This window comes from Rhincodon typus, chromosome 20 (assembly GCF_021869965.1).
Source record: "Rhincodon typus isolate 14 chromosome 20, sRhiTyp1.1, whole genome shotgun sequence".
NCBI lineage: Eukaryota > Metazoa > Chordata > Chondrichthyes > Orectolobiformes > Rhincodontidae > Rhincodon > Rhincodon typus.
In genome coordinates, this window is record NC_063351.1 from 1,476,237 (window position 1) to 1,503,721 (window position 27,485).

General features: G+C 42.6%; 1 protein-coding gene across 2 annotated transcripts in view; it reads right to left on the minus strand.

The window, feature by feature from the left end:
• The window catches only part of slc25a16 (solute carrier family 25 member 16), a 55,542-nt gene that overhangs the window by 20,516 nt on the left and 7,541 nt on the right, over positions 1-27,485 (minus strand). For both annotated transcript variants that reach the window (XM_048609094.1, XM_048609095.1), the window contains exons 3-5: positions 21,240-21,332; positions 14,788-14,921; positions 3,495-3,558 (exon numbers count right to left, since the gene is read on the minus strand). In XM_048609094.1, coding sequence (XP_048465051.1) covers positions 3,495-3,558; positions 14,788-14,921; positions 21,240-21,332 — 291 coding nt within the window. The remainder of the gene's footprint in view (positions 1-3,494; positions 3,559-14,787; positions 14,922-21,239; positions 21,333-27,485) is intronic.

Below are 27,485 nucleotides of genomic sequence, written 5' to 3' on the forward strand. Positions count from 1 at the left end.
AGCTCTACACCTTGTTATCTCAGATTCTCCAGCATCGGCAGTTCCTACTATCTCTCCCCAACCTAGTTAATCTCTCCTCATACGTCAGACCTGCCATCCCCGGAATCAGGCTGGTAAACCTCTTTGGTAGGAAGATTAGAGACTTAGACTATTTTCTAAATGGGGAAAGGCTTCGGAACTCCAAAGTGTGAAGGGTCCTCGGAGTCCTAGTTCAGGATTCTCTTAATGTTAACATTCTGGTTCATTTGACGTTCATTTCAAGAGCGGTAGAACACAAGACAAGGATGTACTGCTGAGGCTGTATACGGATCTGGTCAGATCGCATTTGGAACATTGTGAGTAGTTTTGAGGCCGTACCTAGGGAAGGATGAGTTGTCCTTGGAGGGGATCCAGAGGAGGTTTACAAGAATGTTCCTGGAGATGAAGAGCTTATTATACGAGGATTGGTTGACGGCTCTGGGTCTGTACTTGATGGAGTTGAGAAGGATGAGGGGGAGATCTCATTGAAGCTTACAGAATACTGACAGGCCATGAAAGAGTGGATGTGGAGAAGTTTCCACTAGTAGGAGAAACTAGGAACGGAGGACACAGCATCAGAGTTACGCAACGACATTTTAGAACTGAGATGAGGAGGAATTTCTTCAGCCAGAGGGTGGTTAATCTGTGGAACTCACTACCGCAGAGGCCTGTGGAGGCCAAGTCATTCACTGTATTAAGACTGAGGTAGCTAGTTTGATTGGTAAGGGGATCAAGTATTATGCAGAGAAGGCAGGAGGTTGGCTTTGAGAAATATATCAACCGTGATTGAATGGTAAAGCAGACTCAATGGACCGAATGGCCTAATTCTGCTCCTATAATTATGGTCTTTTGGAACCCTCTGCTCAACACCCCTCCCTGGCTTCCTGTAAAAGGAGGATTCTGTTTGACTTATCTAATTGACCTTTTTCTGATGAAGCAACAGAAAAGGTTGAATGCGGCAACATGATGGATGCTCTCTACATGGATTTTACAAAGATATTTAACAAAGTAGCACATTAAATGCTGTTACCAAAACTGTGACTCATGGGATAGGAGTGTCCAGTCAGATAATAAAAACTTGTAAACTCTAGAAAACAAGTCATGGTAAATAGTTATCTTTTTGCACTGGAGGATGGTAGACAGGCGCACCCCAAAGTTCACTTCTAGGACACTTTAAAAAGACATTTGGCACACTTGCCATCATTGCTCAGTCCTTTGAGTATAGGAGTTTGGAAGTCATGTTGAGGTTGTATAGGACATTAGTGAGGCCTCTTCTGAAATATGTGTCTAGTTCTGGTTCTCCAGTTATAGGAAGGCTATTATTAAGCTGGAGAGCGTGCAAAAGAGATTTACCAGGATGTTGCCGGGTATGGAAGGTTTGAGATATAAAGTAAGGCTGAATAGGCTGGGACTTTTTCCACTGGAGCGTAGGAGGGTGACAGGAGACCTTACAGAAGTTTATAAAATAATGAGGGGTGTAAATAGAGTTGATGGTAGTTGTCTTTTTCTTAGGATGGGGAATTTCAAGACTGGGGGCATATTTTTAAGGTGACAGGAGAAAGATTTAAAAAAGACATGAAGGGCAAATACTTTACACAGAGGGTGGTTCGCATGTGGAATGAACTTCCTGAGGAAGTAGTAGATATGGGTACAATTACAACATTTAAAAGACATTTGGATAAGCACATGTATGGGAAAGGTTTGGAGGGATATGGGCCAGGAGCAGACAGGTGGGACTAATTTAGTTTGGGAATATGTTTGGCATGGGCTGGTTGGTCTGAAGGGTCTGTTCCCATGCTGTATGACTTTATGATGTGAATATTCAAACTCAGAGCAAAATTTCCAAATTTTCATTTCATACCAAAGTTGGAGTCTGGCTAACAGCAGGGATAATAATCAACTTCAACATGACATTGATAGGACAGCAAAATAGCCAGGCAAATGGCAGACAAAATTTAATACAAAGAAATGTGTGTTAATATTAAACAGATGCTTGAGGTAAACTGATTAATCAATCAATAGGGTTGATATAAAGGGGACAACAGCAGGTTTAAGGCGTGGAAGGAGCTGTAAAACTGTAGTTATGGCTCTTGTGGCACAGTGGTAGTGTACCTACCTTTGAGCCAGGTGGCCTGGGTTCAAGTCCCACCAGCTCCAGAGATTTGTAATAACATCACAGGTTGATTAGAAATTTCTTAAGGCTGAGTAGTTAACATACTTTATCCACAAAGAAAGGTGTCCTCGCCTCTGTTGCACTGAGTGACTTGGATCCACAGCAAATGAGTGAGGTAATACATTATGGCAGACTGCAATAGGAAGACAGCCTGATTGGCCTAGTTTTAACTGTGTGCAGGAACAGAGGAACCTGGGGGTGCATGTGTATAACCTGTAAAAGTGGCAGTACACATTGAGATCACAGGCATATGGAATCTCCATAACTGAAGGCATAGAGTACAAAAGGAGGGAACTTCTGCTGAACCTTTATAAAACTCTGAAGGCCCCAACTAGAGTATTGTGTCTATTTCTGGTCACCACACTTCAGGAAGGATGTGAAGGAACTTGAGAAAGTGCAAAGGAGATTTACCAGAATGGCTCCAAGGGAGGAATTTAGGGACAAGGTTAGGCCAAAAAGCTTGTTCTACTTGGAGGAACGGAGACTGAGAAGATTTGAATGTACAGAATTAAGGCAGATTTGGATAAAATGAACACAAAAAGTGCCTCCATTAGCCGATAAAACAAGGAGTAGGGGACGCAGATTAAACTTTTAGGCATGAACTTTCAAGGGAGAAAGTGAAAGAGATTATTTCTGCATAATATGTGGTAATGACCTGGAATTCATGATATGCAAGGGTGATGGAAACAGACACAAGGAATGATTTCATACGGAGACTATTTAGGAACTTGAGGGAGATAACAGACAGCACAGCTCATTGGTTAGTACTGCTGGCTCACAATGCCCAGGCATTCAATTTGGGTTCAATTCCAGCCTCAGGTGACTGTCTGTGTGGAGTTTGCACATAGTCCATGTCTGCGTGGGTTTCCTCTGGGTGCTCCGGTTTCCTCCCACAGTCCAAAGATGTGCAGGTTAGGTGGATTAGCCATGGCAAATTGCCCACAGTGTCCAGGAATGTGCAGGCTAGGTGGATTAGCCACGGGAAACGCAGGTTTACAGGTATAGGGGGTTGGTCTGGGTGGGATGCTTTTTGGAAGGTTGCTGTGGACCCCATGGGTCGAATGGCTTGCTTCCACACTATAAGGATTCTATAATCAAGACTACAGAAATACAGTGGCTAGGAGGACTGACTGGACTGCAGGGTGACAGCTTGGATGTGATGGACCAAATGGCCTCCTTCTATGCCATAACTGATCCTAGGATTCCAGTAAAAGCATTATTAATCGTTTTTGGCAATTTCAGGTATTTTCTTCACACGAGCTACACTGGAAGGTTGTCAATAATTCAGAGGGAAACAAATTACCTGCCATGGATCCAGCCATTAATCGGTGAACATGCCCGGAGATACCAAGTTTAGCTATCAAGAGCTGTAAAAATAATCAAAATGAACATTCATTTGTTCACAATTCTACACACACAAAATTCTTCCCAATTTCTGCCACAATGCAAATCGGTTAAAACCCCAACAACCCTGGTAACTTCACTGACACATAATTCCACACACATTTATTATTCTAAACTCCATAGAATACAGGCCCAGTCATTCTCTCCTCATTCGACAATCACTTCACAATCTCATGAAGCTTCATTGTACCCTCCAAGGCGACTATAGATATTTTATCAGCAACCTGCTCAGTGAGATGTTATTACACATCTCTGGAGCAGGTGGGCCTCCCAGTTCAGATGTAGAGACATGACCAGTGCCCTATAAGAACCACCCCCAAATATTCTCCCCTAGGTACTTAGACCAAAACTACACACATCATACAGCAGGCTAAGTGCCCATTATGTTTGTCAGCTCTTTGATGCAGTTGTCCAACCATACCCTCTTCGCTCCTGTTTTCCCATTGCTCATCATTTTCTTGCTCCTCCAAATGCTCATCCAAATTTCTTCTGAAGAGTCAATGGAATCCAAAAGTGCTTTACAAACACAAATAATCAAAGGACAGTCGAGGGAAAGGTTGTCCTGGTTGGGGAGCAAATAGGAGGCAGAGGGTATGGCTGAATGTGAGGTGATACATTTTGGCAAAAGGGATAGGGAGAGGTAATACCAAATTAATGGCACATTTCAAAAGAGGAATAGATTATGTACAAGATTATGACAGGTTTGGCCCAGGTAGACAAAAGAAAAGCTGGTGGAAACAAGGAGACACAATTTTAAGGTTTTGGGCTACAGCACACAATAATGACGATTGGGGAATGCATGAACATTTTGTCCGCCACACAGCGGGTAACAGAATCAGAGATCAATGATTTATTGGAGGATACAGAGTACTGAGTATGACAGGGAAAAAAACCTGTAGACAGCAATGGACTGAAATGCACAACAGAGGGCTGAAATTAGTTGACAGGCTGAATAATGTCTTTCTATGCTTCCATGATGCTATGATCTTTTGCTATTCTAAACTCTCATAATTACAGATCAGTGCTCAACAGACACGTGGGCAGCAGGAAAAGGCATCCCAAAAAGCAAAGATGCCTGCGAAAATTCACTCATGGACCATTTGCAGAATGAACAGAATCAGTTGGGAGCTGCTCCTCCAATCACAGGCTGGTTCTCTTTTAGGCCTGCTGCTGATTACTCCACTGAGATTTGTATCAGTGGCAAAAATGCACAAGAAGCAGCCTGTGATTGCAGAAGCAATGAGCAAATAAGAAAGAAATGAAATTAAGTGAGCCACAGGAGAACAAGTCTTTCACTGTTGGTTTCACGGTAGCAAATGGAGCTCTTAGTCATTGGGCAACAGGGGTAGGAAGTAAGACTCTTCAAGGGAGATAAGAAAGGGATTGGGTAGGTGGCATTACAGAGACAAAGAGAAAGCTTACAATTGGATGAAGTTCAATTTGGATATATGTGAGGTATTGCATTTTGGTACAACAAACAAGGGTAGGGCTTATACAATTAATGGTAGGGCTTTAGGTAATGTAGTAGAACATAGGGACCTAGGGGTTCAGGTACATATCACTTTGAAGTTTGCATCACACATAGACAGGGTGGGTTAAAAGGCATTTGGCACACTTGCCTTCATTGCTCAATCCTTTAAGTATAGGATATGGGAAGTAACATTAAGGTTGTACGGGACATTGGCGAGGGCTCTTCTGAAATACTGTGTCCAGTTCTGGTCACTCAGTCATAGGAAGGATATTATTAAGCTGGAGAGGGATCAGAAGAGATTCACCAGGACGTTGCTGGGTATGGAAGATTTGAGATATAAAGAAAGGCTGGATAGGCTGGGACTTTTTTCACTGAAGCATAGGCGGGTGAGAGGAGACCTTACAGAAGTTTATAAAATAATGAGGAGTATAAATAGAGTTGATGGTAATTGTCTTTTCCCTAGGATGGGGGCACATTTTAAGGTGAGATGACAGAGATTTTAAAAAGTCATGAGGGGCAAATTTTTTTTATACAGAGGGTGCTTTGTATGTGGTATGAACTTCCAGAGGAGGTGGTGGACGTGGGTACAATTACAACGTTTAAAAAAACATTTGTATGAGTACATGATTCAAAAAGATTTGGATAGATACAAGCCAGGAACAGGCAGGTGGGACCAGTTTAGTTTGGGATTATGATCAGCATGACTGGGTTGGACCAAAGGGTTCCGTTTCCGCGCTATATGACTCTCTGCCTCTTTGCATGAAGAGGTGAGGCTGTGAGCAGGGGAAGGGGAGGGAGAGGTCTGTGAGTGGAGTTGCAAACAGAACAAGGAGAAGGACTACAAAGGGGTGGAAAGCGATGCTACGAGGGATCAGGGAAGAAATGAGAGTCAGGATGCAGGCAAAGAAGAGGGCGAAGCTGCTGCTTGAGAAAAGAGAAAAGGGGAAAGTGGTAAAGATGGGGACAGAAGAGAAAATGAGGCTAGGACAAAAGAGAAGGGGAGGCAGGAAGGGGAGAAGAGTTTTAAGCCAAGCAACAAAGGAATACACAGTTAACTAAGAAACAAAGAAAAAGGAAGCTTGAAATCTCTCCTTGTGAATCAGAGGGTGGCTAAGAGTCATCACAGCAGAATTCTGAGAGACATCGCCGCAGTCATCACGACTGTACAGCAGGTCAGAGAGAACCTAGTGTCAAAGTATGGTTAAACCCGAAACACTACATCGGTGTTTCCAACCCTCCCTCCTCCTCTGAACCACAAAAAGGGGCTCTGTGAGGAAGATGACTGGCAAGGTGAAGGTGTAGAAGGTAGCAGCCATTAAGAGAATGGGCTAGTAATAGATTTGAAGTGCTGAGGCCTTTCCTCAAGAGGTTTCAGTGTGAGGAGGCTGAGCAGGGGTACAGGTAAGAGCTGGCAAGGGCTCTTTAACTTTACTATCTTTCAGTCTAGACTGAAGGCAGTGGGGATGGCAGTTAAGGCAGTAGCATGCTCCTCCTGCAGAAGGTGGGAGATCAGGAAGACTTCCGGTTTCCCTGGTGGCTACACCTGCGAGAAGTGCACCCGGCTGCATCTCCTGACAGACCGCGTTAGGGAACGGGAGCTGGAGCTGGATGCACTCAGGATCATCCAAGATGCAGAGAACATCACTGTTAAGAGCTATAGTGAAGTGGTCACTCCCAAGGTGCAGGGTGCAGGTAGCTGGCTGAGGTAAAGTGGGGAGGGCAGATAGTGCAGGGTTCCCCTGTGGCCATTCCCCTCAATAACAGGTATACCACTTTGGATGCTGTTGTGGGGGTGTCAAGGCATTGAGTATAGGAGTTGGGATGTTACGTTACAGTTGTATAAGTCGTTGGTGAGGTTGCACTTGGAATATTGTGTACAGTTTTGGAGTTTTGGTCACCCTGTCATAGAAAAGATATAGTTAAACTGGAATGCGTGCAAAGAAGATTTACGAGCAAGTTGCCAGGACTAGTAGGCATGAGGTATAGGGAGAGGTTGGCCAGGTTAGGACTTTATTCCTTGAAACATTGGAGAATGTGGGGTGATCTTATCAAGGTGTATAAAATCACGAGGGGCATAGATAAGATGAATGCATATAGTCTCTTTCCTGGGGATGGGGAATTGAAAACTAGAGGGCATAGGTTTAAAGTGAGGGGGATAGATTTAAGGAGGACCAGAGGGGCAACTTCTTCATTCAGAGAGTGGTGCGTATATGGAATGGGCTGCCGGAGAAAGTAGTTGAGGCAGATACAATAGCAACATTTAAAAAACATTTGGGTGGGTACATGGATGAGAAGGGTTTAGAGGGATATGGACCAAATGAGGGCAATTGGAACTAGCTGAGTGGGCACCATGTTCAGCATGGACCAATTTGGGCTGAAGGGCCGGTTTTCATGCTGTATTACTCTATGACTCTAAATGTATGTCGATTCTCTAATTTAAATGCCCATACGTTCTGGCGCAACTATATGGGAACAAACATAATGGGTGCAATTGCAATGAAAACTGTCAACTGTTAAATTGAAATCTGAGATGCAGTAAAAAGGGTAGTAGTAACTGGTTAAATTTTCCAGCTGTGTGCACATGCAATGGAAAAGCATTATATGTGACATCAGTCTGAGGAAGTGTTTTTAGGATGATAGTTTTGTGTGTATATCAGTTACTTTGAAGTTAAAAAAAATTTCACTGCTAGCTTTAACCTGTTGTCTTGTGCTAATTTTAATATTGTGATGTCCAGTAAATCAATGATTTTCTTGGGCGTGTGACTTCTTGTTTAACACAGTTCACAATTATTGAGGATATCGACGAATTCTTCTCACTCTGCTTCTGTGCAAGTATAAATCCACAAATATAAAAGGTACTCTTACTCTGCAACTGCATCATCTAATAAATCAGTCAATCAGAATGATAAATGGAGCCCCTGAATACCAAACAAGAGCCCCCAGAATTCAGAAGCAGTCATAGACTCATAGAGCTGTACAGCATGGAAACAGACCCTTCAGTCCAACTTGTCCATGCTGACCGGATATCCTAAATTATTCTAGTCGCATTTGACCCAATATCCCTCTATACCCTTTCTATTCATGCACTCATCCAGATGCCTTTTAAATGTTGTGACTGTGCCAGTCTCCACCACTTCCTCTGGTAGGTCATTTCACACTCTCATCACTCCCTGTGTGGAAAAAGTTACCCCTTAGGTCCAGTTTAAATCTTTCCCCTCTCACCTTAAACCTATGCCTTCTAGTTCTGGACACCTCCACCCCGGCAGAAAGACCTTAGCTATTCACCCTATCCATGCCCTTCAGGATTTTACAAACCTCTAAGGTCACCCCTCAGCCTCCGACACTCCAGGGAAAATAGTCCCAGCCTATTCAGCCTCTTCTTTTAGCTCAAACCCCGCAACCCAGCAACATCCTTGTAAACATCCTTCCGAACACTTTCAAGTTTCACAACATCCTTCCTATAACAAGACCAGAATTGAATGCAGAATTCCAAAAGTGGCCTAGCCAATGTCCTGTACAGCTGCAACACGATCTCCAAACTCCTATACTCAATGATCAATAAAGGCAAGCATACCCTCGAGAAAGTCTCAAAAAGAGCCCTCAGGGAAAAAAAACCATTTCCTGATATATGAACATATAAACCCAGCTATTCTCTCCTCATAGAACAATTCCCTCATCTCACAAATCTCTCTCACAAACCTTCAATGAATTCAAGGCAAGTAGATCCTTCTTTAGGTAATAAGATTTAAGCCATACATTCTGTTTGAGGTATGATCTCACCAAAACACTACAGAATTGCAATTATAATTCTTCACTTACAAACATTAATCCCTTTGTAATAAAGGCTGACACTAATGTTTTCATATTTGTTGTCAATCCTGAATACTGACAGAGGAGAGGATTGCTCTGCGGAGTGCAAGTCCATAGCACAATGGGTGGCTCAGCTACACACAGAGGGAAGAGAAATGTTAAGACAGCAGTACTGATAGGGGCTAGAGGGGGGGCTCTGGATTTCTATGATATTGTTTCCAATTCTAAATGAGAATGGGATGCAACTCCAATGAGGTCATCGACATACCACAGAAAGAGTTGTAGAGAAGGACCCAAGTAAGATTGAAACAAGGAAATCCTTACTTGCAATCAGCGGTTGCAATTCTAAATTTAGTTTTAGGGAATTCAGCCAGGCAAGTAGAAGGGGTGACAGTGAGACAGTATTTCTGAAATGATAATCATAATTCAATTAGGTTTAGCATAGTTACGTAAAAGGACAAATATTAAACAGAAGTAAAGATCCGAAATTGGAGAAAAGCCAATGATGTTAAGCTAACAAGAAATTTATTCAAACTGGACCAGAAACAGGTACTTGAGGGTAAATCTATATCAGAGTAATGGGAGGCATTCAAGGAAATTCAAGGGTTCAGGATAAACATGTTCAACGCAAAATAGATAGATTAGACAAATCTAAAGCCCCTGGATGTCAAACTGTATACAGTGTAAAAGAAAGAAAAAAGCAGAGGAATGTATGTATGACACCAAGAGCTTGGCATTGTAGAAAATCTAGAGGAGAACAATGTGTATAGGTGAAATTAAGAAAGCAAAGAGAGGGCATGAACAATACTGGTAAATAAAGTTCAAGGAAACATCAAAGATGTTTTATAATTACATAAAGAGTACAAGGATAACTAAGGAAAGTGTGGGAACCAAAAATGGAAAGGAAACAAATGATATCAGTAAGATTTTTCATAGATATTATGCAGAGATCAATAATGACATTTTGGTTAAGAATGGAACTGAAACTCTTTATGATCAGCAATTTAATCAATTCCAAGCAATTTAATCAAAACTTCCATTTAGAAAGATATAGCTTAACCAAGGTGAATAAAGGTGGAACTGAAAAACAAGAAGGGGGTTATCACTTTGATGGGATTATACTATAGGGCCTTCAATTGTCAGCAGGAAATTGAGGAGTAAATATGGAGGAAGATCCCAGATTGCTGTAGGAACAATAGAACTGTAATAGTAGGGGATTTTAACTTTCCAAACATAGACTGGGACTGCCATAGTGTTAAGGGCTTGGATGGGGAGGAATCTGTTAAGTGTGGTCAGGAAAACGCTCAGTCAACATGTAGATGGCCCTACGACAGGAGGCATGGTAAGTAAGTTTGTGGATGATACCAAAACCGCTGGTATAGTGGACAGTGAAGAAGGTCATTTAAGAGTACAACAGGATCTTGATCAACTGGGTGAGAGCACCATGGAATGGTAGATGGAATTTAATTCAGATAAATGCGAGATGTTGCATTTTGGCAAGACAACCCAGAGCAGGACTTACACAGTTAATGGTAGGGCCCTGAGGAGTGTTGTCAAACAGAGACCTGGGGTGCAGGTACATAGTTCCTCGACAGTGGCATCACAGGTAGACAGGGTGGTGAAGAAGGTGTTTGGCATGCTAGCCTTAATTGATTAGACCACTGAGTATAGGAGTTGGGACGTCATGTCACAGCTGTACAAGACGTTGTTAAGACATTTGAAGTACTGCGTACAATTCTGCTCGCCCTGCTACAGGAAGGATGTTATTAATCTGGGAAGGATACAGAAAACATTTACAAGAATGTTGCCAAGATTGGGACAGCACATTGACTCAGCGGTTAGAATAGCTGCCTCACAGCGCCAGGGATCTGGGTTCGATTCCTCCCTCGGGCGACTGTCTGTGTTGAGTTTGCACATTCTCCCTGTATCTGCATGGGTTTCCTCCAGATGCTCTGATTTCCTCCCACAATCCAAAGATACGCAGGCTAGGTGGACTGGCCATGCTAAATTGCCCATAGTGTCCAGGAATGTGTTGGCTAGGTGGATTAGCTGTGGGAAATACAGGGTTACAGGGACAGAGTCGGGGATTGGGTCTGGGCTGGATGTTCTTTGGAGGGTCAGAATGTACTCAATGGGCCGAATGGCCTGCTTCCACACTGTAGAGATTTTATGATTCTGTTGGAGGGTTTGAGTTATAAGGAAAGAATCAGAGAATCATAAAATCCCTACTGTGTGGAAACAGGCCACTTGGCCACTAAGTCCACACCGACCCTCTAATGAGCATCCCACCAAGGCCCACCACCCCCCAACCCCATCCCTGCAACCCTGCATTTCCCATTGCCACCCCACTAGCCTACACATCCTTGGTCACTATGGGCAATTTAGCATGGCCAATCCACCTAACCAGCATATCTTTAGACTATGGAAGGAAACCACAGCAGCTGGAAGAAACCCATGAAGACACGGGGAGAATGTGCAAACTCCACACAGACAGTTGCCTGGGGATGGAAATTGAACCTGGGTCCCTGGTGCTGTGAGGCAGCAGTGCTAACCACTGAGCCAATGTGCCACCTCAAACGATGCAGGCTGGATACATTGGGGCGTTTTTCCCTGGAGCGTAGGAAGCTAAGTGTTCACCTGATAGAGGTTTCTTTAAAATCATGAGGGGCACAGATAATAATAGCCAAAGTACTTTCCCTAGGGTAGGGACGTCCAAGACTACAGGGCATAGATTCAAGGTGAGAGGAAAAAAGATTGAAAAGGGACTTCAGGGGCAGCTTTTTCACACAGATGGTGGTGTGAATATGAAACAAACTCCCAAGAAAGTGGTACAGGCAGGTACAATTACAACATTTAAAAGATGTTTGGACAGGCACATGGATAGATAAGGTTTAGAGGGATTTGGGCCAAATTCAGGCAAACGGATTAGTTCAGTTTCAGAAACTTGGTCGGCATGGTGAGTTGAGCTGAAGGGCCTGTTTCCATGCTGTTAGAATCTATGACTCTTGACTCTAATAAAGGAGACCAAGGGTCACTGGACTTGAAGTGTTAACTCTGCTTCTCTCTCCACAGATTCTACCAGATCTGTGGAGTTTGTCCAGCACTTTCTGTTTGTGAATCAAGGGGAATGGTTAAGGGAAGACCCATTTGAATGACTTGTGAATGAAAGTGCAGTATTTATATGGCTTAACCAGTTCAGTTTCTGGTCAACTGTTGGTAGTATCCCCAGGATGTTGGTAGTGATTTGGTTATGGTAATGCCAGAGAATTACAGCACAACACAGATCTGGAGTGTAAGTGCAAGTCTTCAGTAATACTGCCAGAATGCTGTCATGGCCCATAGACTTTGGAGTAGCCAGCCATTCCTTGATGTCGGGTGGAGTGAGCTGAATTGGCTAAAGACTGACAACTGTGATGCTGGGGACCTCAGTAGGAGGCCAAGATGGACCATCCACTTGGCACTTTTGCTGATGATAACTGTAAATGCATCAGCCTTGTCTTTTGCCCTAATGTGCTGGGCTCTCCCATCATTGTGATTGGGAATATCTGGGAAATTGCCTCCATCTATTAGTTCTTTCCTTATACACCACCATTCACAACATTGATGCATGAGGACTGCAGTGCTTACAGCTGATCTGTTGGTTGTGGAATCTCTTAGCTCTAACACTTGCTCCTTCTACTATTTGGCACACAAATGGTCCTATGTTCTAGCTTTACCACGTTGACCCTTTTAGGTGATTTTTATGTCTGCCTGGTCCTGCTGTGAGCATGCTCTCCTGCACTCCTCATTGAACCAGGATTGATCTTCCAGCTTGATAGCAATAGTAGAGCTAGGAATATGTCCAGCCGTGAGGCTATAGATTGTGATTCAATACAATTCTGCTGATGGCCCATAACATCTTATGAATGGTCAGTTCTAAGTTGCCAAATCTATTTTAAATTTGTCTCATTTAGCACAGTGCCATACACAGACCAGGCAATGTTATCTGATTAGATTTCTCAAAAGACAGTGGGCACAGATGCAATGTGCTGGATAGTCTCCTCCTGTGCTATAATGATTCAATGAAACTGCCCTCCACGAGACACTCTAGAGACCACAACATTCACAACACAAAATACCACTGAAGCACAGTGGTACAGCCATTTATCATTAGGGAAAGTGATGATGGAGTGAGCATTGTTGCTGGACCAGTGATCCAGCAACACAGGTAAAAGCCTGGGTTCAAATTGCACCACAATAGATGGTCAGATTTGAATAGTTAAAATATGGAATCAGAAGTCTATTGGACCCATTGCCGATCGTCAAGAAAACCCGTCTGTTTCATTAATGTCATTTAGAGGAAAAAAAGGTGCTTCCCTTACCTGGTCTGACTTACACGTGTACTCAGACCCACAGCAATGTGGTTGGTCCTAATTACCCTATGAAAGTCGGCCAGTTGTACCAAACTGTTAACATGTTCAAAAGGAATAAAACCAGATAGACCACCTAACATCAACAGATGCACTGGGAACACAACCCATTCAATCCTACAAAGTCCTCCTAGTAACTTCAGGGAGCCAGCATCAACATCAAAGAAAGCTGTCTCACAGACTAATCAAGCAACAGACTGACATATTTATGGAATCATACCTTCCAGATAATGTGCCAGATACCACCATCATGCTCTGTCCCAACATCACACCGGTATACAGTCAGGAGCGAGTTGCCCTGGGACCCCTCAACATTAACTCCAGAGACAATAAAATCTCATGGCATTAGGTCAAACGACCCACTGATTACTATTTACTCTACCCCACTGCCCAAAACTCTTTCACACTGAACACTACTTGAAGGAGAAACTGAGGGTGCAGAATGTACTCTGGGTGTGGATGTAATGTGCATCAAGAGTAGCTCAGCATTGAAAATAACCAGTTCAATCAGTAGTTGATCCAAATCTTAAAGCCATAACTGCTAGACTGGGTCTGCTGCAGGCAATGAGGGAACCAATAAGGAGAAAATTCATTCTTGACTGCAACAATTTGTCTGTCACAGATGTATTTGACCATAACAGCACTGGTAGGAATGATCACTGCAAAGTTCTTAACATTCATAGTATTACAATAGTTGAATCCCACCACTTCCTCCAACACATCCTTGAGGTTACCATTAACTAGAAACTGAACTGGACCATATAAATACAGTGGCTCGAAGAGAGGGCAGAGGCTAGGTATCCTGCAATTAGTCACTAACTTCCCCAAGAGCCTGTCCACCATCTACATAGCTCAGTTGAGGTGTGTGATTGAATACTCCCCAATTGCCTGGATGACTGGCACTGTGTCTTCATTCCCTCCATCAATGACGCACTTTGTGCATCACCTACAAGAGGCAGTGGAAAAATTCACGAAGGTTTGCTTAGGCAGTACCTTCCAAACACAATCATTACCATACAGAAGCTCAACAGCAGCAGATACATGGGAACATAACCTGCAAGTTCCTCTCAATGCACCGACTGTCCTGATTTGGATCTATATCATCTTTCTTGCACTATGGCTGGGTCAAAAACCTGGAATTCCTTCCCTAACAGCAACATGGATGCAACTACACCAGAAAGACTGCTGCAGTTCAAGGCAGCTCCATCACCAACTTCTCTAGGGCAATTAGGGTCAGACAATAAACGTTGGCACAGCCAGTGAAGCCCAAATTTCATGAATAAATAAAAAGAAGTTCTTTTACAGATTACTGTTCTGCTGCTCCAGAATATTGGACCTAAGAATATTGGACCTATTAGAGTTTACTGCTACACTACAGTTTCCCATTCATTCAGATCAGCAAGCTATAGAACAGAAATGACTGTCACAAATTGTACTTGCATATTAATTCCATATTATAATAACGTTATTATCATGAATTCTATTTATTCAACTAACTTTACCTTTCTGTATCGGTCAAACGCAGTGAACTGAATAGCACCATAAGGAAAGATCCTGACCATCATTGCTCCATTGCCTTTATACAGGCCAAGGAAGCCTTCTTTCTTCGGTACAGCACGCAGAGTAGAAAACACTCCTGTAAGAAAGATCCCAGTCACAAACTGAGCTCCAAATATTGAGCTTTTAATTTCAAAACTGATTCTGATCATAAGCATTTCTTAAAACTGGATAATTTATGAGCATATGTACAACACTAGTGGAAGGGTGTATTCAAAATGTGAGAAATTTACAATGACATTTGCATCACAAATGTAGAGGTAGAAATTTGGAAACTAAATGCGCAAACAAGATCAGAATAGCTTAAAATGAATTATGTTTTGTGTTTCCTGGTTCAAATACCTCCTGTTCTTTAACTCTGTTTCACCTGACAACTACACTGGTTTCAATACCCTTTGTGCAGTGGCATCAATATATACCAGTGCCTTATTTGAAAACAGAACATATCTCTGTATGAATATTCTGACAAACTTGACTTAAGGTCATTTCTTTTTTCTCCCACATTACTTAAATAACTTTGACGCACAGGTTAAAATCTATCAATGTCAAAGCAGGAATTAGTCATTATGGCAGCTGATTTTCAGGCAGTAAACAGGGTCAGGGAGGAACAAAATGGACTGATTTCATCTCAGCTGCAGTCTATAACACATATGTGGTGTAATGCCAAAGGTTTGCAAGGGCCCAACAATGTGTCAGGCACAGAATATATCCCAACACTTATTGGGCAACAACAGTCATTCCAGCAAACAAATGTTGGGCAATTCAAACACAAATAGTTTTATTTTGGATGCAGTGTTCCCCATAGTAATGGCGTTTATGCATTTGGGTTGTAACCACACCAAACGGACTGTAGCAGCTCACCACCGCCTTCTCAAGGGTAAGAAGGGAGGGGCAATAAAAGCTGGCCCAGCCAGCAACACCCATATCCTCTGAATGAATAAAACACAAATTAAATTCTGCCCTGTCCTAGTTCACCTATTCCCTGCCATACTCCCTGGCTACTGTATGGCAATCGGCTCTCAACCACACAGGAAAATTAACCCTGCCTCCCACAAGGTAATGGGTAATTACCCCTCCTCAATCCAGTAGAGTAAACCCAGCCCCAGGAAAATTATATAGACAAACAGGAGGCCAGGCAGCATCTGGAGGAAAGGAGCAATCAATGTTTCAGATAATATCCTTCTTCGGGACTAAATGTGGGGGTAGGGGGAGCTGCAGATGAAGGGGGTGGCGGGAGTGGTCGTGGAACGGTGGTGATAGGTGAACACAGTAGTAGGTACGACATGGTTGGTTGATGGGAGGGATTAATCCAGTTGGTGGCCGGGAAGGAGGGTCAGAAGATGGAATGGAAGGGAGAAGGTGGGGCTGGAAAGGGAGCCGGGGGATGGGTGGTAAGGTTATTTGAAATTGGAGAACTCAATGTTGAGTCCTCCAGGCTGTAGGGTGCCCGGGTGGAAGGCAAGGTGTTGTTCTTCAAATTTGCATTCCGAGTCGCTGTGACACTGAAGGAAGTCAAGGACAGACATGTTGGAGGGGGAGTGGGGCGAGAAGTTGAAATGGGCGGTGACCGGGAGGTTAGATTAGCCATTACTGGCCAGATGAAGATGCTTGGCGAAACGGTCACCTAGTCTATGTTTGGTCTCACCAACGTAGAGAAGACCACATTGTGAGCACCAGATGCAATAAACTAAGTTGGAGGAGATGCAGGTGAAGCTCTGTCTCACTTGGAAGGACCGTTTAGGGCCCTGAATAGAGGTGGTGTGTGAGCGGATGTTGCATCTTTTACAGTTACAGGGTACCAGGTGGGTCTGAGTGGTTGGTGGGGAGTGTGGCACGAACTAAGGAGTGGCGAAGGGAATGGTCCTTGCAGAAGGCAGAAAGGGGTGGTTAAGGTTAGGGTACAAAGCTCTTTTCCCCTCTCTGTCATCCAGACAGCCCTCCACTGTGCCTCCTCCATTCCCCACTCCACAGTTCCTAACCACCCCAACCCCTCTAAACATAATAAAGATAAGGACCCCTTGTCCTCACTTTCCAACCCACCAGCCTCCACATCCAACGTGTCTTTCTCAAACACTTCCGCAAACTCCAATTAGACCCCACCGCCCAGAACATCTTCCACTCCCCACTCCTCTCTGCCTTCCGCAAGGACCATTCACTTTGTCACTCCTTAGTTCGCTCCACATTCCCCACCAACCACTCCAACCTGCGCGGTAGCTTCCCTGTAACCGTAAAAGATGCAACACCTACCCACACACCACTTCCCTCACCTCCATTCAAGGTCCTAAACAGTCCTCCTAAGTGAGACAGAGCTTCACCTGCATCTCCTCCAACTTGGTCTATTGCATCCAGTGTTCCCGATGTGGACTTCTTTATGTCAGAGAGACCAAATATAGACCAGGTGACCGTTTCACCAAGCATCTTCGCCTGGCTCGTAATGGCCAGCCTAACCTCCCGGTCACGCCCTATTTCAACTCCCTGCCCTACTCCCCCCTTCTACATGTCGATCCTCGGCCTCCTCCCACGTCATACCGACTCGGAATGCAAATTTGAAGAACAACACCTTATCTTCCACGTGGGCACCCTACAGCCCGGAGGACTCAACATTTGAGTTCTCTAATTTCAAATAACCTTCCCACCCATCCCCCAGCTCCCTTTCCACCCTACCTCCTCCCTTCCATTCCACCTTTTGACCCTCATTCCCATCGACCAACCAGGTGGTACCTACTACCAGTATCCACCTAGCATCACTGCTCCTTTCCTCCAGATGCTGCTTGGCTTGCTGTGTTCTTCCAACCTCCTGTTTGTCTACCTTGGATTCCAGCATCTGCAGTTTTTTTTTTTATCTCTACCCAAGAAAATTAGCCCATCCACTGGGAAATTATATTACGCAGGGAAAGCGTATCTTCCAATGAGGAAACTACATCCCTTCCTGCGGGAGGCAAAGTATCCATCTTGCAGGAAGTTTCCCCTCCTACAGCATAATCAATACAGAATACTTTCATGACCCTGGCACACTTCAGTGGGGGAGCAAGAGGGTTAGGGTGAAAAAAGGAGTTATAGATCTTGGCTGGGGTTCGGGAGGGAGTGACAGTGATTAAAGTCAGAGGGAGAATTGGAGTCATGGGAAATGATCACACTCAGGGGTCAGCAACAAACCTCAGTTCCAGTGGGAGTAACGAGGTTCGGGTCTGGTAGGAGTGACAGGGTCACCGAACTCAAATGGCTCCTGGCCAAACAATACATTGATTATTAAAAGTGGATGTTTTCAAATCACTCTTTGCCTTCATCTCTTCCCTTTGTTTGTAACTTCCTCTGCTGCTCTAGCCCTCTCTGCACTCCTCTAATTCTGGCCTCTGGAGCCTGATAAATTTTAAATGCCCTACTTTTCTTGGCTGGCTTTCAGATGCTTTAGCTCCAAGTTCTGGATTCTCCTTCCTAAACGTCTCCGCTTCTCAACCTGTTTTTAGACACTGCTTAAAAGCTACCATGTTGAACAAGTTTTTGACAATTTGTAAGGTATCCAGAAAACGATGAGGTGGATCTTGGTCATCAATGGGGCAGTCAAGGTGCTGCCTCCCATTCTCCAGTTCCTCCTATTCTCCACGGTCTAAAGATATGCCTAGCACAAAGGAAGATGACAGCAACTTTTGGAAGCCAATCATCTTAACCCCAGGACATAATTGCAGGAGCCCCCAACCACCCCTGGCTGCTTCATCAAGACCTTCCCTGCATTATAAAGATCAGAATATGTACAGGTAGATAGGATTAGTTTAGAATGACATCATGGTCAGCACAGACATGGTGGGCTGAAGGGCCTGTCCTGTGCTGAACTGATCTACATTCAACACACACACAAAGCACTTGCACTCCCCCAAAAAAAGACATTACTTATACATTTCAATGGTTCATATCCTGTTCCTTTATAATACAGCAACTGGAAAGACAGCATCTTGGCCAGGTCCAGATAGCTGTTAGATTTAGACTTGAGAAATTCATCTCTCGGTGGTTTTGCAATTTCACTCAATTGAACTAGCTTTAAAGTGTACACATTTCCCTGGAGTTCATCATAAGTGCAAGAATTTTCCAATCATTCTCCTATAGTGTCTTGGCTGCTTTGTGTGATAATGTATGCATAATTCATCTTTAAGAAAAGATTCTCAGCTACCAATTCTTTGTGATGTTTCTGTTGTACTGTCCATTTGTCACCTTAAGTAACTTTCCAATTTACTTCTGAAAGTTGCTACTAAATCTGCTTCCACTTCCCCTTCAGCAGTGTATTACAGACCGTAGCAAGAGAGCAACAGGTCAGTGGAAAATACCTCATCTTTACCTGGCTTTTCTGAAACTTATCATAAATCTATTATATGGTTACAGACTACCTGTTATTGAACTCCTCAAATCTGTTATGAACTTCCTTGGTTTTTACCTCATTTCAGTGTCTTGTGTCAACTGCAGTCTTTGAAATCCCAGTTCTCTTCACAAAGTTAATGTTGAATTGCATCATTCATGCTTTCAGATAGTTCATTCCAGATATCTCACTATGCAAAACAACTCTTCCTTTTATTTCTTTCTTCCCATTTACTGCACCAATCTCCAACCTTCATCCTTCATCCACATTGTAGCCCAACATGTGTGAGAATGTACGTTCAACTACCTATGCATTTCAATGTACACTGCTGTATTTGGGATCAGCACACATTGGATTAAAACAGATTTCAGTTATGCTCAACAGGGCTGCTTTGTTGAATGATAAGATGCTGATAAAGTGGGAAAGTCAATCATTCAATTCAGAAAAACTTGGAGCGTTTCTTTCGTTATTGTTGACAGCAATCAAGTGCTAGGGTTGATCTGTAACAAAATCTAACATTGGAGAGAAGATGAACATGAATGTATTGTCTTGGCTCCACATTATCTGAAGTCTTCATCATGTTTCTTTCAATACATTGCATTTTAATGTGAGCATGCATAGTATGTACAGAACAAGGTAGAATCACAATGGAAGTCTGGCATAATACAGATGCTAAAGGTCAAGAAGTCAGAGCTCATTTTAGATAAATGCTTCATTCTCCACTGCCTGCAGCTGCAAACTTATTCATTGAGAGATTTTTTTTCAAAATCAAGTAGCTACGTGGGGGTGAAGCAGAATTTTAAAAAGAGAAAAGCATTTCCTTTCAGCAGGAGAAAGCAATTGTCATGTTGAGCCAAGCTGATGGGCTACAGTAAAGGATGTATTTGGATAGAAACGTATTAATTTCATCTCTCTGTCCGCTTCAATCTCACAGGAGAGATTTATTTACCATGCTTGTAGTAAGGTTACTTTCCTTTGTGTTTCTGCATGGGCACAATTCTCTTTTCTTGAAACCATGAACACTCTCACTATTGGTGAATTCACAATACACTGATCCACTTCATATCAGACTTCCACAGTAGTGTAAGTATTTAGAGCAAGTCACTGTTTGCTCTGGTCAGGCTAGAATTGAGCTTGGTACCAGGGTTTTTATAATGAATTATGAACTCAATACTTCAGAATAAAGTAAACAAAATTGTGTTCATTGGACTGAACACTCATACTGATGGGGTAACATCAGCTTCTTAAAGATAAAGATCCAACTCTGTGATTGTTACGGTTGATGTTTATGTTCAAGTCATGAAATACAAGAGGCAATCCAACAGTGTTGAACTCCACTCATTTTCCATTCCCCAACTCTACTTTATCTTTTCCTTCTGGTTCCTTCTTGATTCCAAGGTGATACTTCTCCCTTGCTGTTGTGCTACTCTATGCTCCATTTTACCAGGAGTCTATCACTGAATTAGTTCAAATCAACAGAAGCAAACTGGCTCCTGAGCAGAGGATTGGGGAACTGTGCAAGAGGGAGAATTTTGCGGAAATTAGAACAAGAGGAAATTGATTGGAAATTGTCAGCACAAATTAGTCAGTCAGTTTACTTGTTCGAAGTTGCGTATTTACATTGTAGCTTTGCTTTAAGTGTGTAATGACCTTGTGCTGAGGCAGATCACCGTTAGCAGCACAGATACGTGGACAGTTTGGAGAACAGTTCTGGGTTGCTCCTCAAGTGGTCCTTTTCTTATGGGGAAATGCTAGCTATCCATTATTTCCCCATTTTAGATCAAGGTAGAATCACAGTGAAAGTCTGACATAATACATATGCTAAGGGCCAAGAAGTCAGACCTCACTTTAGGTGGATGTTTCATTCATTTCAGTCAAGTTCCCAAGCAAAATAATGCTGTGGTAAGTACTCATTCAAACTCTGTCTTTAACGTCAAATGAGTCATTGGCAACCTGACTAACATTTGTCCCAGTTTCTTCAAACTCTGGCATGCTCCTGTACCCAAATAAAAATCTTACAGCAGACTGACAGATTCTGTTAATAATTACCAAGGTGTTTATAATGCCGATTGTGAGCCTGTAGCAAAATTTTCACTCGATCCAGAGGGGCAATTGTTGACTTTGCACAACATCCTGCAATACCTGCACAGAATATTTACATAAATTAATTTTCAACAGTAACAAAATATTAATTTCCAACATTTTCATGTAACAACTACACCAAATAGTGTCCTAAATTTGATGTCAGGGTTGAGAAACATATCAGCCATGACTACATGGCACAGCAGACTCAACGGACCATGTGGCCTAATTCTGCTCTTGTATCATAGTCAGCTGTGATCCAATATAGCGTAATCACCCAAGTACAAACACAAGAAACAGGAGCAGGAATAAGACCATAAGAATATAGGAGCTGAAGTACGCCTTTCAGCCCTCAAGTCTGCTCTGCCAATCAATGGATGATCTGATAATCCTCAACTCTGGTTTGCTGCTTTCTTCACATAACCATTAATTCACTTACTGCTTAAACATCTTGGATAGTTTTAGCAAGACCTCCCTACTTTTATGCTCCCTTCCCTTTGAGATACAAGCCAACAGTCATTTGCCTTTGCCATTACCTGCTGAACTTAGATGCCTTTTGTGATTTATGCATGATGACTCCCAAATCCCTTTGAACTGCAGCTTTCTGTAGGCTCTCCCCATTTAAATAATATTCAGCTCTTGTATTCTTCCTGTCGAAATGCATAACCTCATTTTCCCATATTATATTCCATCTGCCAAGTTTTACCTACTCTGTAACCTGTCTGTATCCCTTTGTAGACTCTTATCCTTACTATTTGCCTTCCCACTTTTTTTTGTCATTTGCAAACTCGGCTGTAGTATATTCATTTTCCTCATCCAAGTCATTAAGATATGTTGTAAATAATTGTGGCCCCAGCATTTCTCATTGCTGTATTCCACCAGTTACAGGCTACTATGCTGAAAATGCTCCCTTCATTCAAACCCTCTGTCTCTTATGAGTTTGTTGATTCATTATCCATGCTACTATGCCAGCACCATTGGCTCTTATCTTATTAGGTGCCTTATGCGTGTTATCTATTAAATGTCATTTGGAAATCCAAATATATTACATCCTTTACGAATCATGTTTGCAACCTCCTAAAATAACTGTAACAAATTTGCCTGGATGATTTCCCCTCATTAACTATGCTGATTTTATTATGCATTTCTAAACCCTTTATAACAGACTCTAGCAATTCCCAATGGCAGATGTTAGGCTAACTGACCTATACTTACCCTGTTCCTTTGTCTCCCTATGTTTTTGAATAAGTTTACTACACCAGCAGTTTTCCAGAATCTAAGGGTTACTGGAAGATTACTACCAGTGCACCCACTATCTGTGTACCTAATTCCTTTAATAACCATTTAATTCAGCTCTTTAGATCTGTTTTGTCTTTCAACAAGATTATGAACACCCCCCTTTAAATCTAGTTTGCTGCAGTATCCCCAAATCCCTTTAGCATTCAAAGTTTACTCATCTTTGTCTTGAGGATATTCAACTGTGCATCCACTGATTTCTTGGGGAGAGAATTTTAGGTCCACAATCCTTTGAGTTGAGAAATTTCTCATCTCAGACTCTTGTGCTCTACCCTCAACCTAGGAAATACCTAACAAGCTCAGTAACTATGGTCTCAAGCCCCTTTTGAATATTATGTTTCAATCAGATCACTGCTCACATTGCTAAATTCTACAGATATAGGCCAGGTACATGCAATTTCACCTCATAGCTAAACCCATCATGCTAGGAATCAATCTAGGTGAACCTTTGCTGTATTCCCTCCAAGGCAAACATATTCTACATCGGGTGAGGAGATCAAAACACCATACAGTACTCTAGATGTGATGTCGCCCAGGTTCCAATGTTAGAGGACAATTTATTCACTCATAGCCCTTAAAATAAAGATGAACAGCCCATTTGCTCTCTCAATTGTTTTCTGTAGCTGCATATTAATTCTGTGATTTGCGTAGGACATCCATGTTCTTTAAACATTAACACTTCCCTGTTCCTTGGCGTTCTAAATACTTTGCTTTTTTATTATCCTTCCAAAGTGGATAATTCCACATCTCACCTCATATTCTATCTGCCATGATCTTGTGTGCTTGTGCTTGTTTAACTCACCATCATTTTTTTTGCAGCCTTTCAGTGCCCTCCTCACAACTTACTTTCCCATCTCACATTATACTGGCAGAAAACTTGAATACAAAACACTCAGTAATTCCTCTGAGACAAATTGCAAATATCTGAGGCCCAAGCACTGACCCTTGCACTTCCCCACTGGTGACAGTCTGCGAACACAAAAAGTACCTGTTTATTCCTTCTCTCTGTTCCATCTGTTAATTAATCCTCAATCCATGAACCCTAACTTTACACAATAACTTCTGTTATGGCACCTTGCCGAGTGCTTTCCAAAAGTCCAAATAAATAACATCTACTCATTCCCCTTGACTGCTGTGCTAGTTCCAACCTCAAGCCCCACTGCAGAAGTTGAGCAAAATTACGTTAAAACAGGAAGTACTTGAGAAACACAGCAGATCTGGCAGCATCTGCAAACAGAAAAAAAAGTTAACGTTTTGAGACTAATGTATCTCTGCTTCATAACAAACTGCATTATTACACTCTCAGAAGTGCCATCTTCAGTTATGAAGGCCTATTTACACAACCAACAATGGTGAGCCAAAGGACGAGAAGGATGGAGGAAGCCAGAAGAAGAGGAACACAACATTTTTAGAAGATTACACAGAGGAAGTAGTTGCCAACGAAACGATGCAGACAAAGGGAAAGCAACGCCTCTGCCTTTTCCAATGTTTTCGTTAATTAAACGACATTAGATGCAATGTCAGATAATCACTGTGAAATGAGAAATGATGATGGAATCGAGAGAGATCATTGATCATAGAATCATAGAATCCTTACTGTGTGGAAACAGGCCCTCTGGCCCAACAAGTCCACACCGACCCTCAGAGCATCCTACCCATACTCATCCCCCTATAACCCACCCAATGTACACATCCCTGAACACTATGGACAACTTAGTACAGCCAATCCAGCGAGCCTGCACACCTTTGGACTGTGGGAGGAAATCGGAGCACCTGGAGGAAACCCACGCAGACACGGGGAGAACATGCAAACTCCACACAGAGTCGCCCAAGGGTGAACCCGGTCCCTGGCGCTGTGAGGCAGCAGTGCTAACCACTGAGCCACCGTGCCCCCTATGGTGACAAGGAACAGCTAAATGCCTTGTGTACAGTGGGAATCTGATGTCTTGGTTAAAGGTTTGATGAGGCATCCCAAAGGAGGACACCAAGGCAGAGAAGCAAAGAGACCTGAGGAAGGATTTTCAGAGTTTGGGATCTACACAACTAAAGATACAGCCACCAACAGTGGTGCATTTAAAATCAGGAATGTTCAACAGCAGAATTGAAAGAGCGTAGCTATCATGGAGAATTATGGCATCAATGAATATTTCAGAGAAAGGATCTGATCTTCAATACTTTCCAGGATACCCCCTCATTTGCAGTGTAATCCCTTGCCTTGTTAGCCTAATCCAGTTTGAACTCCATTTACCACACCTCTGTCCACCTGAGAAGTATATTGATATCCACCCGCTGTTTACAGCTATCCTCCTCACTACCTTACTAATTCTCATGCCATCCTCTAATGTCTTGATCATACTCTCTATGTTTAAATTCAAATCATTAATGTACACTACAAACGGCAAGAACCCAACACCAAGGCTTGTGGACCCCCACTGGAAACAGACTTGCAGTCATAGAAACATCGTTCTTCCAATACCCTCTGCTTCCTCTCTCTCAGCCAATTATGGATCCAGCGTACCACTCTGCCTTGGATTCCATGGGCTCTTACTTTCTTGACCATTCTGCCATGAGGCGCATTACCAAAAGTCTTGCTAAAGTACATTAGACCACATCAAATGCATTACCCTTATTACTCCTGATTACCTCCTCAAAAAAATTGATCAAATTTGTCAAACACAAACCTGTCTAAACCAATCCATGCCGAGTATCCCACATTAATCGGCATCAGTTCAACTAGATACATTCTGCTCCTCAGAATTCTTTCCAATAACTTATCCACTAATGAGGTTAGATCGACAGGTCTGTAATTTCTAAATCTATCCCTTCCCCCACCTTTTTTTAATAATGGGACAATGTTAACAGTCCTCCAGTACTCTGGCACCTCACTCTTAGCCAGAATGAATTACTGCAGGAGCCTCCAAACCTTCTGCCTTGCCTCCCTCAACAGTTGGGCCTGCGGATTTATCCGCTCTGAAGGCTGCAAAACCCACTAGAACCTCCCCTATTTAATTTCTTCTAATGTTTCACAGTCCTCCATCTTGGTGTCTATACCGGTGTTATCCTTTTCCATTGTGAAGACTGATGGCAAGTATTCATTGAAGATGAATCCCTCGTCTTCTAGGTCCATACGTACATTACTTCTATGACCCTTAAAGGCCTTTGTCTTTCTCTCATTATCCTTTTGCATTTTATATACTGGAGTTTTATTTTGTTCTATCCACTACTGCTTTCTCATGCACTCTCCTAGCTTTCCTAACTTTCTTTTCAAAGTTCCCTTTTTTTAAAAAATATGCTCCTGTAGGAACTCTGCCACATTCAGCCCTCAGCATCTCAGATAAACTCCTCTTCCGGCAAGATGACGGCAGGGTAAGTCGCTCCATTCAGAATTCCATTCTGCTTGCCAGTTCTTTTTCTCTTTCTTTCTTTGTCCTTTTCTTTTTTTCTCCCTTCTTCTCTCTCCCTCTGTAGTAATTCTATCCCCTTCACCCCTTTTAACTACCTACCTAAGGAGTCAGGAAGGAGCCAGGTCACGATTGGGAACCAAGCTGAATGCACGGGTTGTATGGCAAAGGTACACACTTTTCACTGATTTTTTTTTTACATTGAATACACGTGACAATAAATCATTCAATAATCATGATCTTTATGTCTCTTGACACCCAGAGTTCTGTGGTCATGGTCCCATCCCTTGTCTTTACAAAAATATATTTGCCCTGTATTCTTACTAGTTTCTCTCCAAATGCCTCCCACTGCTCTGACAGTTTTATCTGCAAACTGCTGCTGCCAGTCCACTTGCTAAATCATATCTTAGCAAAATTTGCCTTTCCCCAGTTTAGAACTTTTATTGTGGCCCATCCTTATCCTTTTCATAATTATCCTGAATCTGAGTTAATGTCACTATCTCCAAAATGTTCCACTCTACTGATATGCTATCCACCTGCCTATGCCCCTAATATTTCCAAATATTAAGTCCAGAACAGCCTCCTCCTTGTTGGGTTTTCTACGTATTGACTGTAAGGATTCTCTTGGATGCAACATAAGAATTTTGTACCTGCTCTATCTTACATATTTAAAAAATCCCTGTTAATATTTAGGCACTGAAAATCACCTATTACTACCTTATTAATCTTACACTTCTCTGAAATGTGATTACATCCTCTATCTCGGCCTGACTGTTTGGGAGGCCTATAGCATGCATCCAACAACATGCTTGCCTCGGTGTTTTCTGTCTCAGCCCATATGGCCTCATTTGATGATCCTTCCAATGAAGACGTGGAAAAAATACAGTACATTAAAACACTGGTGCCTTAATCTTCATGTAGATTGGGAGAATAAAATTGGTAGAGGTAGCCACGAGGAAGAATTCAGAGAGTATATTCAGGACAGTTTCCTAGAACTATATGTTATAGATCCTACCAGATGCAAAATAGCTTGATCCCTGGTTATGTGCAATGAGGCAGGTTTAATAAATGATCTCAGAATAAAAGATCCCTTTGGTAACAGTGGCCATAACTTGGTAGGACTTAGAGTTCAGTCTGAGAGGGAGAAACTTGGGTTAGAATCAACCGTGCTAAACTTAAGGACAATTACAAAAGGAATGTGGGCAGAGCTAGCTGGAGTGGACTGGAAAAGGAGTTGAAGTGCAAAGACAGTTGATAAACAATAGCAAACTGTTTAAAAAATAGTTCATGATTGACAACAAAATGTATCCCAGTGACAAAGAAGAATTCTAGGAAGGGGAGAAGCCAACCATGGTTAACTAGGAAAGTTATGGATACCATCAAATTGAAAATAAAAACACAGAATGTGGTCAAGATAAGCACTAAGCCAGAGGTTGGGTAAGTTTTAAAAAACAACAAAAGGCTATAGTGATTGTAACAAGCTCAGCAAGGTGGACCTCACAGAATATGCTGTCCC